The sequence below is a fragment of the Papilio machaon genome, chromosome 16 (genome assembly GCF_912999745.1).
Source record: "Papilio machaon chromosome 16, ilPapMach1.1, whole genome shotgun sequence".
NCBI lineage: Eukaryota > Metazoa > Arthropoda > Insecta > Lepidoptera > Papilionidae > Papilio > Papilio machaon.
The window spans coordinates 4,446,866-4,463,360 of NC_060001.1; the positions used below are offsets into that span (position 1 = coordinate 4,446,866).

At 31.8% G+C, this 16,495-nt stretch overlaps 3 protein-coding genes across 4 annotated transcripts; 2 read left to right on the top strand and 1 right to left on the bottom strand.

The window, feature by feature from the left end:
• Nucleotides 1-7,997: 7,997 nt before the first annotated feature.
• Nucleotides 7,998-10,321, bottom strand: LOC106716578 (DNA-directed RNA polymerases I, II, and III subunit RPABC1). The gene is made up of 6 exons (XM_045681578.1): nucleotides 10,135-10,321; nucleotides 9,954-10,042; nucleotides 9,284-9,462; nucleotides 8,883-9,045; nucleotides 8,504-8,582; nucleotides 7,998-8,069 (listed from the first exon to the last, which is right to left on the bottom strand). Exons 1-6 carry the CDS (start codon nucleotides 10,189-10,191, stop codon nucleotides 8,004-8,006), a joined length of 633 nt encoding a protein of 210 aa, XP_045537534.1. The 5' UTR covers nucleotides 10,192-10,321; the 3' UTR covers nucleotides 7,998-8,003.
• A 276-nt stretch (nucleotides 10,322-10,597) lies between these two features.
• On the top strand, nucleotides 10,598-13,447 carry LOC106716579 (leptin receptor gene-related protein). 2 transcript variants are annotated; one of them, XM_014510112.2, is made up of 4 exons: nucleotides 10,598-10,718; nucleotides 11,400-11,475; nucleotides 11,965-12,151; nucleotides 13,055-13,447. In XM_014510112.2, exons 1-4 carry the CDS (start codon nucleotides 10,703-10,705, stop codon nucleotides 13,166-13,168), a joined length of 393 nt encoding a protein of 130 aa, XP_014365598.2. In that variant the 5' UTR covers nucleotides 10,598-10,702; the 3' UTR covers nucleotides 13,169-13,447. The 2 variants fall into 2 exon arrangements, with proteins under 2 accessions (XP_014365598.2, XP_014365599.2); XM_014510113.2 differs by lacking the exon at nucleotides 10,598-10,718 and adding an exon at nucleotides 10,790-10,868 and having other exon boundaries at nucleotides 11,401-11,475.
• Nucleotides 13,448-14,912: 1,465 nt separating this feature from the next.
• Nucleotides 14,913-16,471, top strand: LOC106716591 (actin-related protein 3). Its single transcript, XM_014510125.2, has one exon. The coding sequence runs from the start codon at nucleotides 15,022-15,024 to the stop codon at nucleotides 16,276-16,278; it is 1,257 nt and encodes a 418-aa protein (XP_014365611.2). The 5' UTR covers nucleotides 14,913-15,021; the 3' UTR covers nucleotides 16,279-16,471.
• Nucleotides 16,472-16,495: the final 24 nt, after the last annotated feature.

Below are 16,495 nucleotides of genomic sequence, written 5' to 3' on the forward strand. Positions count from 1 at the left end.
TTCAAAGTACATATCTTACTAACATTATAAATGTGAATATTTAACTAGGTGGATGTTTGTTTGAAGATAGTATCTGGAAGAACACATAGGCTGGTTATTAAGTTTTTTAATGCTGCACGGACAGAGTCGCGGGCGACAGCTAATCTTACTAATATTATAAATGCGAATGTTTGGATTGATGTATGGATGGGTGGACAGATGTTTGTTTGAAGGTGTCTCCAAAACGACTTGGCGAATCTTGATAAAATTTGACATATATGTAGAACATAGTGTGGAAGAACACATAGGCTACTTATTAAGTTAAGACTAGTTATTAAGTTTTTTTTAAATACCACGCTAACAGAGTCGCGGGGGACAGCTAATAATAATAATATAAACACACATATTACTAAATTAAGTCGATTTTCAACTCGTAGTGACCAATACTAACGAAACACTGTAATTAATTTTCTGTGTGTTGTATTTGACAGAATTATTCCTCGTTTCGATTTTAAAATTACAGATGCTATCCAATGAATTGTGTAAGGTTATTAACCCAATCCATACACGATCTTTAACATTTAATTTATTGCATATAAAAATTAATAAACAACACTATTTTGCAAGGTGAGACCGGTTCTATTCGACACTAAAGTAATACCTTTATAGCATTAAAATATTATCTGTGGTAATACAAAAGATTGCATAAATTCTTCACTAATATAAAATCTTGATTTGAGATTCTACAAATATCTATTACAGTCAGAAATTCCCAAACTTTTTTCTTATATTTTCACATATTTCACTGGTTCTGGGGATATCCTTGTTGATAATTCTCTCCTTTAATTTGTAAGGTCTTTATTTCATACCATAGTACACTCCCGCCAGGTCTTTAATAGACCCCATAAGATCCACATGTACCACTTTGGGAATCACTGCTTTAAGTCTTTAAAGTTTATTGCAATGTTATAAAATGAAACTAGCGACCCATGCCGACTTCAAACGAGTTCATTTATTACGATTTACAATTGATTGATAAACAACCGCACTAATCCATTAAATACAATTAATGATAGACTTTCAATAACGATATATTTAAAAGAAAATTATTACTCTTATCAAAGCTTATCATGTAATGATTGTTATGGTTTTGGTTGGATACTTGAAAATTACCAAATTCTCATTAGATTTTGACTTAAAAAAAAACCATGTGTATTGATCGATGAAAAGATATCTGCCTATTCTTGAATCTAGCGTTGCCAGGCGTCCGGATAAAGCCGGACATAGGAAGGCTTTTTGATTGCGTGTCCGGCCACAATATACGGCTTTTATTAGGCTTTTTACATTTCCCAAACGAGAGTGTACCTATTAATATTGAGACAAAATCCTAAATAATATAGGGTGTACGACTTTTCTACCCAAATGTCCGGCCAAACTGGCTGGTCTGTTCGGCTAGTAGGTTTGGCGACCTGGTAACCCTACTTGAATCTTAGATACACCGTATAGATGTCCGTATAAACAGTGTATTTTTTTTCTTTTTTTATAGGGACTTTGGTTCTTATGAAACAGTGTCTTGTGATTTGTCTCTATCTCTATGTGGCAAGTGCTTGATGCAATACCGTTTCATACTTTTCGCTATACATAGATGTCCATCATCGACTCATCAAGTTGTAAATAAAACGTAATAACGTACGAGTTGCGTAAAACATCCGACGGCAACAAATAGACCGGGGTTAACATACGTTATGAAACAAATAAGCGAAAGTATTTTACTCCAACTAAACTACGATGTTACAAAATGACTTTTTAATAACACCACACAATTTTGAATATACGCTGACATTTCACGTGAGTAATCAAACCTTAATTTTGTGTTGTGCGATATGAAAGAAGAAAGTTGAAAAGTTAATACTCGAGCACAATAACTTGGTACCAGAAAGGAATAATGTCATTTTTTTATAATAAGCATGTGCACGTTGTGTAGATAATTAACAAAGGAACTTCCTTCAATCAATTTAATATACATATATGTTGGCCATGAATCTATGTATACATGTAAAAGAAAGTTGTGTTAGTTACACCATTTATAACTCAAGAACGGCTGAATCGATTTGACTGAAAATTGGTGGGCAGGTAGCTTAGAACCAGGAAACGGACATTGGATAATTTTTACCCCGTTTTCTATTTTTTATTCCGCGCGGACAGAGTCGCGGGTCAAAGCTAGTATATGATTAAAATAGAGTAAAAAATTTCATATTTTATGTCTAATTTTTAGTAGTTTTTATTAATATTTTTTTTGCATTTTGGTCGTTAATACATTATTATCATCTGATAAGATTTTTTTTTAAGTTTTGATAATGTTTAATATCTCATTTGTATTTTACCATATCTGATTCTATATTTTAATTGGGTATCCATCGTATCTGTATTTTAGAAAATATATCTTTCAGTTATTCTGACTATACCGTTATTTAGATAAACTTTTTAAATTAATTAATCGACATTGATAAGATCTCACGTTAAATAAATACTCGAACTCACGATAACTTATATCGAAACATTTAAATTAGTTAATTAACAAATACAAAGCAATAAATAACTTGCAAAACTAGAACAAAATGCAATTGATAATATTTAGAAGCATTTTTGCATATTGCATTTCGCATCTTAAATTAAAATTTAGCAAGAAATATGAATGTGTTGCTTTAGTAAGTCTACTGTATTTTACGTAAACTGTGAAATATATTTTTAGAGGGATAAGCACGAAAATTTTCGACACGCGCCTTCTGAACATCATCGGCAAAATATGTCAAAATTTGTATGAAATTTGTTGGTGTACTTTACGCCCGGTAGGGGCGCACAAATTTTAATAAATTTTTTGTCGATGACTTTACAAAAACGTTTTCACGAATATTCATGCTAGTCTTCCAAAATTTCTCTGTTACATGTCTACATTATTGTTTGCCTGCCCCGTTTCCAACTATGTGGGATATATATTTATATTATTGATTGATCATATTTAGATTACCAAATCTTATCACAGTATATCGTTTGGTTGATTCATCATCATCATCATCATCAACCTGCCCTTATCTCTATGGAGGATCGGCACAGTATGTACTACTCCTCCATACATCTCTATCAGCCGTCATATCTGAATTTACCCCCTTCTTACGCATATCCTCTTTCACACAATCCATCCATACTTTCTTATGTTTGGTTGATTCAAATGACAATATTATAAAACTTCGTAAGTCGGTACAATGATGATAGAAAGTAATACCGAGTTATCAGTTTGATCTTGTGGGCGCTCGATCACGTCGCCTGTCATTAGGCGCCGCGGGACGCTCTGATAACTTTCCGGAACGTCGTCGGATCTCGCCTTCGTGCCCACCGCCCGGCCATTACTGACATTATCCGAATGTCGCACTGCACCGTAACGCGCTCGAAAATCGATCCCTGATTATGGTCCTTCGATATCCGCGATACGGATTTTGATATTTTTATGATTGTCTACTTTACAAAGAAGATAGTTGAGTTTACCCATATTTTTTTACTTTAATGTTTAGGAAAGTGCTCCTGATAAGTAATGACAAAGCTTTGTGTAAGTATATTCAATAAAAAAAACCATTATGTTACCTTCGGCTACCGTATGTTTAATTATTAAAGAGTCTTTAGTGTATCGAGTACTAGCTGCCGCCGGCGACTCCGTCCGAACAGAATTAAAAAATATATATACATTCGAATTTATAATATTAGTAAGATAGTCGTCGAATTCAATAGATTTTGAAAACATTCGAGGACGTTTTTTTTTATATATTTAATAAGCCTGCTCTTGACCACGATCCCATCAGATGTTTATTTCTTATCCATTTCCGAGAAATATAAAATGACGCTCAATATGCAATTTGGTCGAAAACTTGTCACAGGCAACATATATTACCTAGATTATTGTGGCATTGCTGTACGATACATGATCCGAATTTAATTCTTTGACTTCATTCATAAATACACGGTCACTGTTCGTAGCCTACAAACGCAATTATTAAAGCATCAGCTCTGCTCGCAATCAAAGTGAACAAAAACGTCTCGACACTGTTCTCATGAACAATTATGAAGAATGCATTATCAAGTTGAAGGTATTCTTGAAGACAGATCATTCAAAACGTAGGTATTTTTCAAATGAAGTATTAGAACTAGTAACGTATTCCTTAAAAGCGATCCTTAGTCTAAGTTTAGATGAGGAAATATACATTATTACTAGCTGTCGCCCGCGACTCCGTCCACGAACAGTTAAAAAATGGGGGGGGGGTTATGAAAAATAGATGTTGGCTGATTCTCAGACCTACTGAATATGCTCACAAAATTTCATGAGAATCGGTCAAGCCGTTTCGGATGAGTACGAGAACGAAAACTGTGACACGAGAATTTTAAATATTAGATTGACAAGTGCAACCATCATAAAAATTTCGGTAAGGTAATTAAACCTTTTATTTAAATAATTCTATAACGCACCACTACTTTGGCCGCCATTAAACCAGGCCACACCTTCATTTGTCACATAAAAACTCATTTAACTCTGTCAACTTATTCACTTAACGGATGTTCACTTCCGAAAACAATATTCTATCTAACGAATGCTAAACAGTAGAAATCAGTAGTGACATATAACAAATTTCAACTTAATGTTAATATTATGTTTAACTGACAAACGCGTTTAATCAACTTGCATTTTATAATCTGTGGATATTACGTGCTTCTGTTGATATGATGAGGCTTCGTTGTAAGGTTCCGTAGGTCCTTAATACTATGTTCGTACTCTCACTAAAGTACTATTTACATTTAGTTAAGATCTCTTATAAATTATGCAGGTCCAGGAGCTTGTACTCTTGTCCTAATGTTTCATTCACGGATCAAAATCGAAAAGAAAGTATGTTTGGTATTGAGTTAATCACCGTATATTTAAATAGTAGAACAACAAAACGCATCCGTCTAATTCTTAGTTCATTTAAATCTATTCTTTCATGTTTTGACTGTTTAATGATTTATTAAATTTAATTACAGTTCTAATTTTGAAGTTATTTATGAAAAAAATCTTCAATATAATTTTCACTGATCAGAGTTCGATTTTCTTACGAGTAGCATTGTTGCTAGCAATTACCTAGTTATCGTTACACGAACGGTCTGTATCTCAGTTGAAATATTAATAAGCACAATCGAAACGAAAAACGTTTTATAATTCAAATACAACATGAAATTTTAGTAGTTTACATAACTTATTTTATTTTATCGTTTTGATTTTCTTTTTAAATTTTGCAAAATACCTAATTCCTGCATGCATCATACGGCCGGTTTAATTTAAATATTCATAACGAAGCCAATGCTGTGTCATCACGAACTGTTAACTTTCTAACACGGATTTCGTGAGCGATCTATTCTGTTGTTATTCTGGCTGGCAGGGTGACAAGCAAGAAGGATATTCCAAACCCTTACTATGTAAAGGATGGACTTCGGGGTAAAATCGACAAGCTTAACATACTCAGGTTAATTAAATATTTATTTATCGCAGGCTATTCCTTCATTTGTGTTAACTGGGAGCAGTTTCAATATGTGTATTTAAGCATAGTTTTTATACTACAAAACAATCTAATCTATATATATAAAAGAGAGTTGTGTTAGTTACACTATTTATAACTCAGGAACGGCTGAATCGATTTGACTGAAAATTGGTGGGCAGGTAGCTTAGAACCAGGAAACGGACATAGGATAGTTTTTACCCCGTTTTCTATTTTTTTGTCCGCGCGGACGGAGTCGCGGGTAAAAGCTAGTTATGAATAAATTGTAAACAAAAAAATTGTTTGCTATTTTTTTAAGAAATTTACAAACTTGTAAACATTCTTCAAAATATACAGCCTCATATTCAGACATAGGTTACAATTAAGGCCGTAACATTACAATATAACGCAAATAGAAATATCTGTCTGATTTTGAAGACCGCAATACTTGTTATTTACCTAGCTAATTCAAGAGTAATATTAGCACCTGCATTTGCGTGCGACTTTTAATGGTAGAGATAAGATACAGCAATCCAATGAGGTAATGACCATACAAAGGAGTGAATGACAGGAAAACGGAATGTACAAATATATTGTAATTTAATATTCGCATATCCTAGTTCTACGAACTGGTTTGTTCTTAGAAAGAATTTCACATTTATCGTAGTTCTATACACATCGTTAAATGCTACTGTTGCGTATAACAGTTGTATATAATGTATGCGAATGTGTTACTAACATGTGATTTTGCATAGAATTACTATTGAACCGACTTAGCTCTGTTAGTTTGGACCCCTGGAACTTTGACATGGAAGTACACAAGCTTTAGATTTCATATCTTATTATCCACATAATATTCAGCATTATACTGTGGTATTTCTACTACACAGAACGTGATTTTTTAAGAATTAAATTGACTGGTGATAAATGAAAATAATAAAGTTGTTAGGATCATAATTATGTTATGATTTTTAACTTACTTCTAACTAATATTATAAATGAAAGTTTAAATGGATGGATGTTTGTTTAAAGGTATCTCCAGAACGGCTCAACAGATACAACAGTCTGGAAAAACACATAAGCTACTAAGTACGTTTTTTTTTTAATTCAGTTGAGTCGCGGACGACAGCTAGAAATTAATAAATTTTATGTGCTTATCAAATCAATTTAAAAAAAAAATCAATTCTAACCAATAGCCTAATGATATGGATTTCCGATCGCGTGATCGAGGATTCGAATACCGCTAAGCGACTATTGTCGTACTTTAGGTACCATTTACTAGCACCAGTATAGAATTTGATTAGTTTATCTGCTAAAATTAAAAAAAAAGTTCAATGGACAGACCATTTATCATTTGTAATTTATCATATCCTCTTCCAGAGTCAGATCCTTACGAAATGAGTGCTTTGATGTTCAAAAAATTATCCATTAACATCCTTACCAAACAATGACTGCACCATTAGAACTTCTGTTTTAACATTCTGATAGTAGCAATTTGTGAGTTATAATAAACATAACCACTTAACAAATTAATACAAAACCTCTATAAACTTACCTCTAGATCTTCTTGTGCTTGATTCCGATCGTATCAACAATAGAAATGTCTTAAAGAAACAAAATAAAACAAACGCACTACATCTAAATCGATACCTCTATGATTATCGATAATCGAGAACATAATCGATTTTCAAGGTATCGTTTACATCACTGTACAAACAATGATTATCGCCGCACGTCTTAACCACAACACGGGCCAGTCGATTCTCGCGAAAGTGCAAAATCCCGAGCGCACGTCGATCAAAATTCAATTGTAAATTATTGCAGTTTACGAGGCGATTGTTTACCCGACGTGTGCGGACAACGAGGCGCGGTTAACGTGTGAACAGAGCACAACATTGTATTATGAACAGAAGACTGCGTTTTTACACGCACGTCTACATTTCAAGATTTCAGTACATCCTTGCACGCATTAGCACAGGCCATTAACACACTCTGAGTATGCCATTAACATACTCTGGATATGACAGTTGATCCAGCGAGACTTGGTCCTAAGTTAGCGCAAAAAAACTAGTTTTATACATTCATGGCAAGTACTGCGAAATGCTAAATATCTCGAAATTATGAACAAAAAAAATATAAATACAGCCAGTGTTAATTAAAATTTTAAAATACGAATATCTACTAACAACCGTATATGTAATAAATTTTAAACGCCTTTAGTAATTTAATAGTTAAAAGTATCTTTCATCATCTGTTGTAGCTTTTGCCCGAGACTTGGTTCTCGCGAAACAAAAAAAAAAAAAAAAAGACTTAGAAAGCGTACTTCCAGACTATGTTCTATATCCGTTTTGAAGATACGTATTAACAAAAATTAAAAAAAATATATGACATTTTTTATTTTCATAAAGTTAGGGTACTAAGCAATAAAACCAGGTTTTTATGAAATTATGAATATATTTATGAATAATCTTAACAAACTAATCTGTAAGAAATATATCTCCCAGCTGTCTCTGAAGATCGGATAATTTTCACCACCTAAAATGTAAATAAAACAATCGTACATTTTTACAAGTCAATTATGAAATTCAAAATTATATTTGAATTGACAAACAATATAAAATTAATGTTCACTTCCGAATTTCGTTTTCTCAAATTTTGTTTAATATTTAACTAAACAATTTGAAAAAAATTATGTTTTAAAGCAAAATTAGTTTAAGTACATATTGGCGACCCAAGACCTATCTATGGTTGACTATATGTACTTAGCATATCATAGTTGGCAAGATAAAAATTACTGTGACAATTCTTTACATCTATTACAGTTCAACCTGGATAAGCGAGAATCCGAGGCGATATTTTTCTCGCTCACGTAGGTCACCCTTTAACTGGACTCTGGCTTAAGTTATTCGCTTATCCAGACTCAACTACAGTAGACATTATTTGAAGTACAACACTAGAAAATTACAAACCTGTCCTCTCTTAAGACCAAAGTATCTCGCCACAGGGTCGCCTGCTTGAATTCTCATCAACATGTTTTCTTTTAATTTACTGATGTAAGAGTTAAGGAATATGTATCAAAATTATGGCAACTGAAAGAAGGTATTCTAAAGTATCAATTAATAATAGTTTTTTTCAGTGGTAGATCTTGCAACAACAATATTTGTTGGGTGCATGAATTGGCCAGGTTGACCAGTACAAAACCACAACCACACAGAAGATAGGCGTGAAATGGAAAAAAATCCACAGAGAATAACTACTTGAAACAATGAACAGCTTTAATAACCAGTGGTAGTTATATTAGAAAAATATAAAGCATGTAAAAATGATAAATTATATGAAAAAGGATACTATCTAGCTAGTAATTCTTGCTTTTCATCGGGAGTGAGTACAATGTGCTCCGGTACTAATTCATGTTCAGTTATGTTGATCAACAATTCAGATTCCAAGAATTGTTCCAGAATATACTTTGGTGCCATATCAACAAGAGACTGTTTTGCTGAAGGTGTCATACCTAAAAAAATATTTAAATATATTAAAGAGACATACGAAATTCATATTCTAATGTTGTCTACTATACTCTTTGAAAATGTTGGTACAAAGTAGTTACATACTCTTTGATGTTGATTTTTTTTTAAGAAATAAAAGAATGTCGTCTTGTCTCGATAGAGGATATATACAAATATTTAGCAGATAATTGTACCTTACTTTATGTAACAATTTTAGTTATAAAATCTATAAAAAAATAATACCAGCTTGAACTACCACTATTGCCCTGTGTATATTTTCCTCTTGCATTCTTGTACAGTAGGTCTTGATTGTTTTAATTCCTATTTTAGCTTCATCAGGGAAGAATACAAACATTTGATCAGTTGGATCGTCATTGTGGGCTACAAGGACAATTAAATCGCTTCTCGCTGGACGTTTTTCACTGAAAAAAAAAATATAGTTTCATAAAAATAACCATATTAAATAGACTAAATTTCTTTTTTTTTAAATAGGAGAACAGGGCAAATGATCATCAGATTACCAAAAATTACCTGATACAACAACTTTGGACATCCGCAATGCCAGAGGACCGCAGATGTGATGCGAGATTTAAACACAATGTAAAAAGGGTTCTTCGCACATTTGACAAAAGAGAATCTATTATAGTAACCTTATTTATGAAAACAATATAAACTTTTTTAATAGTCAGTGGCATAATTATGACATAACAACAATTTCGTATTTTGACATTGTTAAAACACAACAAATCAAACTTCAAAAACATCAATTTCCAGTTTAATAAATCAGAAATTCTGTAATAAAATGCAAAACATAGACGAAAAACTTAAGTTAAACAAGCTCGTAAATGGCTTATCGAAAACTACGAAAATATATTTGGGTAAGATTTGGTTAAATACATTTATATGAACATACCTTGGTTTGTCTCCAAATTGTTCTTTGAATTGTTCAAGTGTTTGATCCAATTCATCTTGGGTAACCAAATAGCCGCGATCATGGCACAGCTGTAAATAAATAAGTATGAAATAAACATCAGGTTGTGAAATTTTTAGCGTGTTATGTTTTAGAAAACAAACTTGTGTATTTGTATATTTACCTGCATAACTGTTTTTCGAATACGCCAAAGTTTATATGTTTCTGCATCATCATCCATATTTATAAAATGTTATTTATCTACCTATTTTCAAATAAACTTACACCAAGACGAGCGAATTAATTTTTAATTCTTCTATTAAAATGTTTAGTTGAAAAGGTTTAGGTTATGTTATAGCAAGAGTACACAGTTCAGTACAGTCTGTCAGTTAAAGTATATTTCATATTTTGTCTCTTTTTATTGTTGTGAAAAGAAATATTTCATTTCAAGTAACGCATAAATAATAATCCCAAATGAAACCTAGCAGTAACGCATTAAAACTATGAAATACTTTTGTATGGTAGATACTTCACTTTTGATTTTTGATTCTCTTTATAATTGTTGTCCTTCTTATTGTGGTGCCATCGGTTTTTTACTTTTTTAATCTGTATGTGTTAATAAAATTACATTTTCTGTCTATGCCAATTTTAGACAGACAGATTGAGATTGAAGTTTCTATACGATTTGCATTTCATTCATTTGTGATTAATTGTTATAGTATAAGAATATCTTAATTTTCTTAATAAGTACAATGGCTGGAATCAAAGGTACAATTATTATACCTCTTTCAATCCTAAAACTTTCTTAACCTTGAGTTCAAGAATGAGTCATACTTTATATTTACAAACAATTTACTTAATCACTTTTACTAATTATAAAATTTTCTTTTCCATGTTGTGACCGTATAATACTAAAGGGTGAGTACAATTAAATTATAAAACAACACGTAGCAGTCGTACAAAGTTGTAGAAAGTGAAAAAATCTAAAACGATATTTTCGTTTTGTCCTAGATATTTTATGCAAATTTGTAGTATAGTGTATCGACTGGCTTGTTAAAATTAATAATCTCAAAAATTTTATTTATATGACATAAAAATATTTATCAACAAATGTTTTAAATACGAATGCTTAGGGAAATAAAACATGGTATGTTTGTAGAAGCATAGGTTTTTAAATGAACAAATTATCTTTTGTTTTGTTAATATCAAAGAAAAGATATGTTTACCTGCGAAAAAAATCCTATATGATTATAGATGACATGCATCTTGCATTGAAAAAGATATAATAATATTTAAAAGACAACAAATAAGTCTATGTTATGTGCTAAGGAATTTAGAGTTGTAATTATTTAGACTACCTTAACTGCATAACATGGAATACATTGCTATAAATTTACAAATTATATATTTTTATGATATGTTATAATAATATATTTGGATGTGTTTATAGTTTGGTGTCTTTGGCATTTGCTGGTTCCATTGGTATGACATTTGTTATACTAGCGTGTGCTCTACCTCAGTTCAAGTAAGTATGAACAAATAACTAGTATGACACCAGTTAAAATTACATATTGTTTGCTAACAAATTGATTGGTTGCTCAAAAGTCTTTATTTTATATTTACAGTTGCTTATAATTGTAACAGTATGAAAAATGTTTGTTTTTAATTAATTCAAGTGAAAGTTATGTATTATTTTATTTTGTTTCAATTTAGCTGTCAAATGTAATATTTTCTTATCACAATGTTGATAACATTTCATTGTTTCTTGCATAGAATCTTTTATTAACAATAGATAATTTCTTCATCTGCATATTTTTATCTAGATGCAGATTGACTGATATTGTTCTGTTTCAGATCAACCAAAAGTTGTTTAACTAAGTCATTTGTTTAGTTATTTTTGTTTTTAAACTTTTGTTTGTTTTTAAAGAATTAATTAATGTTGTGAAAAAAAAAATAGTATTTAACCTTTCTTATTGTAAAATCCAATTGATGGAAATTAATAAATACATTTCAGATTATGGTGGCCATTTTTTGTGGTGATTTTCTACATTCTGTGTCCAATTCCAACAATGATTGCCCGTCGTCACACAGATAGTGCGGGTGGCACCAACAACTCTTGTATGGAGACTGCTATTTTCATCACCATGGGCATCATTGTTAGCTCTTTTGCACTACCCATTGTGCTGGCTCGAGCTACTGTGGTTTGTATACTAAATCTTGTTAATTTTGTTGACATTTGAATGCAATGACAAACTCTCTTTGGAAAAACTAAGACTAACATAAATGTATAAAGATTAAATTGTTTAAACTTTCGTGAGACATCATAATTAATTAATTAAGAAACGGCTTAACACACGACGCGACCGCAAAGTCCTCGGATTAAACACTCGCCTTGAAGATGGACCCCCATGGGTCCGAAACTAGACAGTGCAGTCACCAGACGATTAAACGTGAGTTAAGCCGTTTCTTAATTAATTAATGTATAAAGATGCTATTTCACATACAGTAAAATGTTATTTTATACTTATTAATCAAATAGTACAATTTTCATTATCAAATGGCGATTTAGATTAAGAAAAACAAAAAATAAATTGCAATGGACTTCAAAAAATGTATAAGGATGTTGCTTATTGGATCTTAGATGTAGTCCGTGTGAATAATATTACAAAGCTTATTTTAAAACTGAACTGACAAGGAAATCTAGATGACTAGTCTTGTTCTATTTGTACATTACAATGGCTGCTATGAATAAGGTCCAAGGTGCATATTGATAATTTTACAGGAGAGGCTCTCAAAGTTTCAACCATATAGGCAAATAGGCCGCATAGACCCTTTTACTTCAGCAAAAAAAAAAAACATTTACACCTGTAAATGAGTATTCTGTTTATTGCATGTTTTTAACTAAACTAAGATGTAACTTTTAAAACAAAAGTAAAAATCATCAATTTGTTACTTTGGCCCTTATACATAGGACCCATTGATAATATGCTGTTTGCGTTAATGCTATTAATTATTGTTTTATATCCATAGCTTGTTATATTTAAATCAATGATATATTTTGTGTGTTATTTGATATATGAAAAATTTATATTAACGTTTTTCAGATATTATGGCCCGCATGCTACCTGACATTGGCGGGCAATGTGATTGTTTACTTGACTATCATCGGTTTCTTCACAATTTTCGACATGGAAGATTCAGATTATGCGATGTGGTGAGAAATATAAAAACATCCTTATTCCTTGGATCAAAACAGAGACAATCAGCTGATTTTTGTATAACATTGTGGTTTGTCTACATAAGTCTGAAATTATGATACTGATAGTGTTTTTTAAAATTGATGTTAAGTATATCCAATGCCTTCAAATGTTGTTTGTAATATTGAAGTAGGTGGATACGATTTGCATCTATTAAAATTTGCTTATGCGAAATTGAGGTATGCTTAATACATACTGTAAAACCAGATTAGATTGGATCAGTGTAAAATAAACTCGTTTTTTCCCTTAAAATATGTGTTGATTTATTATTTAAAATGTATTGGAAACTTTTAATAATTTTAACAAATATCTAACATTTTCTTTATGATTATACTCGACTTGTAGATTGTAGGTTTAGTTAATGTTTAGAAGTACATACTTCTCATAAAAAGTGTTTATTTTTATAGGTATATAGTATTATATTGAAAGCTATTAGAATAGATGGTCTGTTTTAAATTATTTATGCTGCATACAAAATATTTGTCTATTCAAATTTTACCTGTTACGTTGAGTTTTCATAACTATGTAATTCAATAATATACATTGTCTAATTAATTTAATTTATAAAATTAACCTTTCATTACAAAAATAATTAAATATGAATTTTGTATTACTAATAACCTAACGAATAAAAACATTTGATGATATTTCTTCTCTTACGAATTATAATAAAATTGTTTGCTCTGCAATCACATTCCTGCAATTATATTCTGTAAATATGTTATTAGGAGACAGTTCACAATAAAATATTGTTTGCTTTATAACTAATTTTATTATTCCAACCTGATACCCTTTTATTTTTTAAAATAACATTTAGTGGGGAGAAACATAAACTATGAAATGTTATTCGAATAAATGTTCTTTTCATAAGTTGTACATATTTTTTACACTATAATGAATACAGCGTGATCCTAATTTGATTTATATGTTTATTTAGTGGGTACTTCGCCAGCAACTTTTAGTTGGTATGTCAGTTTAAACATCGGTCGCCCTGTTATAGTCAAGTTAAATGCTCCAATCGTCGTCAGGAATATAAAAGTGATCCGATAAAATCTGGTCAAATCATTTTATTGACGTTTATTTTTGATGTGAAACATCTATAGGATCACTTGTAAACCGAATCGTTGGCGTGGCGACGCTTGTCGTGGCGACGGGTCTCCAAGCTATACTAAGGTATATATATGTATATTATTATTTATTATTATTATCATTATTATTTTCATTATTATTAATATCATTTTTATCATTATAATCATTACTATCATTACAATTATCATTATCGTTATAATTATTATTTATTTATTTTATTTATTTATTTAATATTTTATGCATATTACTTGTACACATACGATGTTTCACATCTGCCAGGCGTCCCATGACGGCTCACATTTTTTTTTAGTGTTTATACAAATCTATCTTTAAAATAAAAGAGTTTCCAAAAATTCTTACACACCTCTATTGTCGACGCCATTGTACAAAACTACAGTGTTACAATTTTCACAGGGGGGATACTTGAACATACCTCTTCGGGTTATATTTCTGGTCGAAGTGAAGAAATAACTTGGAAAATCCTAGAGAACCTTTTATTCTATCACTTTTCAAACATAAAAAGTAACACTAATGTCGTAAAGTTTGATCAAGAAAATATTTACGTGAAATGGAACGTTTTTATTAATCATCGTTGTTCACTGACATTTGGTGTTTGTCATACGTTAATGATTTCTATTTTGTACTAAGTTTTTAAGTGTCAAATCGCCGCACCCACAAAATTATTTTACCCCTAATATATCTTATTATAGTAAATAACTTCAATTATGGGTGATCATTTACCGGCTTGTGTTATCGATGTGGGGACTGGGTACACAAAATTAGGGTTCGCCGGTAACAAGGAACCCCAGTTTATCATTCCGTCAGCCATAGCGATAAAGGAAACTGCAAAAGTTGGCGATCAAAGTACTCGGCGTATGACTAAAGCAGTGGAAGATTTGGATTTCTTTATTGGAGACGAAGCATTCGACGCAACGGGTTATTCAGTTAAATATCCAGTACGCCATGGCTTGGTTGAAGATTGGGATCTCATGGAACGGTATATCGAGCAATGTATTTTTAAGTACTTAAGAGCGGAGCCTGAAGACCACCATTTCTTACTTACCGAGCCGCCATTAAATACTCCTGAAAATCGAGAATATTTGGCGGAAATTATGTTTGAATCTTTTAATGTACCAGGTTTGTACATTGCTGTTCAAGCTGTGCTCGCTCTTGCCGCCTCTTGGAAGTCACGTACATGTGCAAAACGCACGTTTACAGGAATAGTGGTGGATAGTGGTGATGGGGTAACACATATTGTTCCGGTGGCTGAGGGTTATGTTATTGGCTCCTGTATCAAACATATACCTATTGCAGGGAGGAATATAACATCCTTTATACAATCTCTGCTGCGCGAAAGAGAAGTAGGTATCCCACCGGAGCAAAGCTTAGAAACTGCAAAAGCTATCAAGGAAAGATATAGCTATATTTGTCCGGACATTGCTAAGGAGTTTGCCAAATATGATTCCGACCCGGTTAAATGGATGAAGAAATATACAGGAATCAATGCTATAACTAAAAACCCTTTTTCAGTTGATGTAGGATATGAAAGGTTCTTAGGACCTGAAATATTTTTCCATCCTGAATTTTCCAATGCAGATTTTACTGTACCACTTAATGAAATGGTGGATGATGTTATTCAATCATGTCCAATTGATGTAAGAAGAGGATTGTATGGAAATATTGTTCTATCTGGAGGTTCTACGATGTTCCGAGACTTTGATAGGAGACTGCAAAGAGATATTAAGCGTACAGTTGATGCAAGACTGAAATTGTCCACAATGTTATCGGAAGGCCGGATTACACCAAAGCCTATAGATGTGCAAGTGGTATCACACAACATGCAGCGGTATGCAGTCTGGTTTGGAGGTAGCCTGCTTGGGTCGACCCCAGAGTTTTATCAGGTCTGTCACACTAAGCAAGCTTATATGGAATATGGACCAAGTATTTGCAGACATAACCCAGTATTTGGTACTATGATTTAAGTCTATTGTTATTACTAGTTCAGTATTCTCGCTTAGGCATGAAGTTTTGAATATTCAGGAACAAATATTTGGTAAACAAGATGTTTATATAAACAATTCAAGGTTTAAGACAGAGAGTAAAAGGAGCCTTACATGACGTAATTCAGATATATTGAATTAGCAGGATTCAAAAAAAGATGCAAAAGAAAAAACTAGGAAGTGTTAGTGTTTATGCTGT

Excerpts from the sequence above, each read along its gene's own strand:
- LOC106716578 (XM_045681578.1), bottom strand. The coding sequence starts at position 10,191 with ATGGATGATGATGCAGAAACATATAAACTTTGGCGTATTCGAAAAACA. Across the intron at positions 8,583-8,882 it reads CAAGAATTACTAGCTAGATA|TAAATTAAAAGAAAACATGT; the intron begins GTATCCTTTTTC and ends CTCTTACATCAG. Across the intron at positions 8,070-8,503 it reads TTGGTCTTAAGAGAGGACAG|GTGGTGAAAATTATCCGATC; the intron begins GTTTGTAATTTT and ends TTTACATTTTAG.
- LOC106716579 (XM_014510112.2), top strand. Across the intron at positions 11,476-11,964 it reads TGTGCTCTACCTCAGTTCAA|ATTATGGTGGCCATTTTTTG; the intron begins GTAAGTATGAAC and ends AATACATTTCAG. Across the intron at positions 12,152-13,054 it reads TGCTGGCTCGAGCTACTGTG|ATATTATGGCCCGCATGCTA; the intron begins GTTTGTATACTA and ends AACGTTTTTCAG.
- LOC106716591 (XM_014510125.2), top strand. The coding sequence starts at position 15,022 with ATGGGTGATCATTTACCGGCTTGTGTTATCGATGTGGGGACTGGGTAC.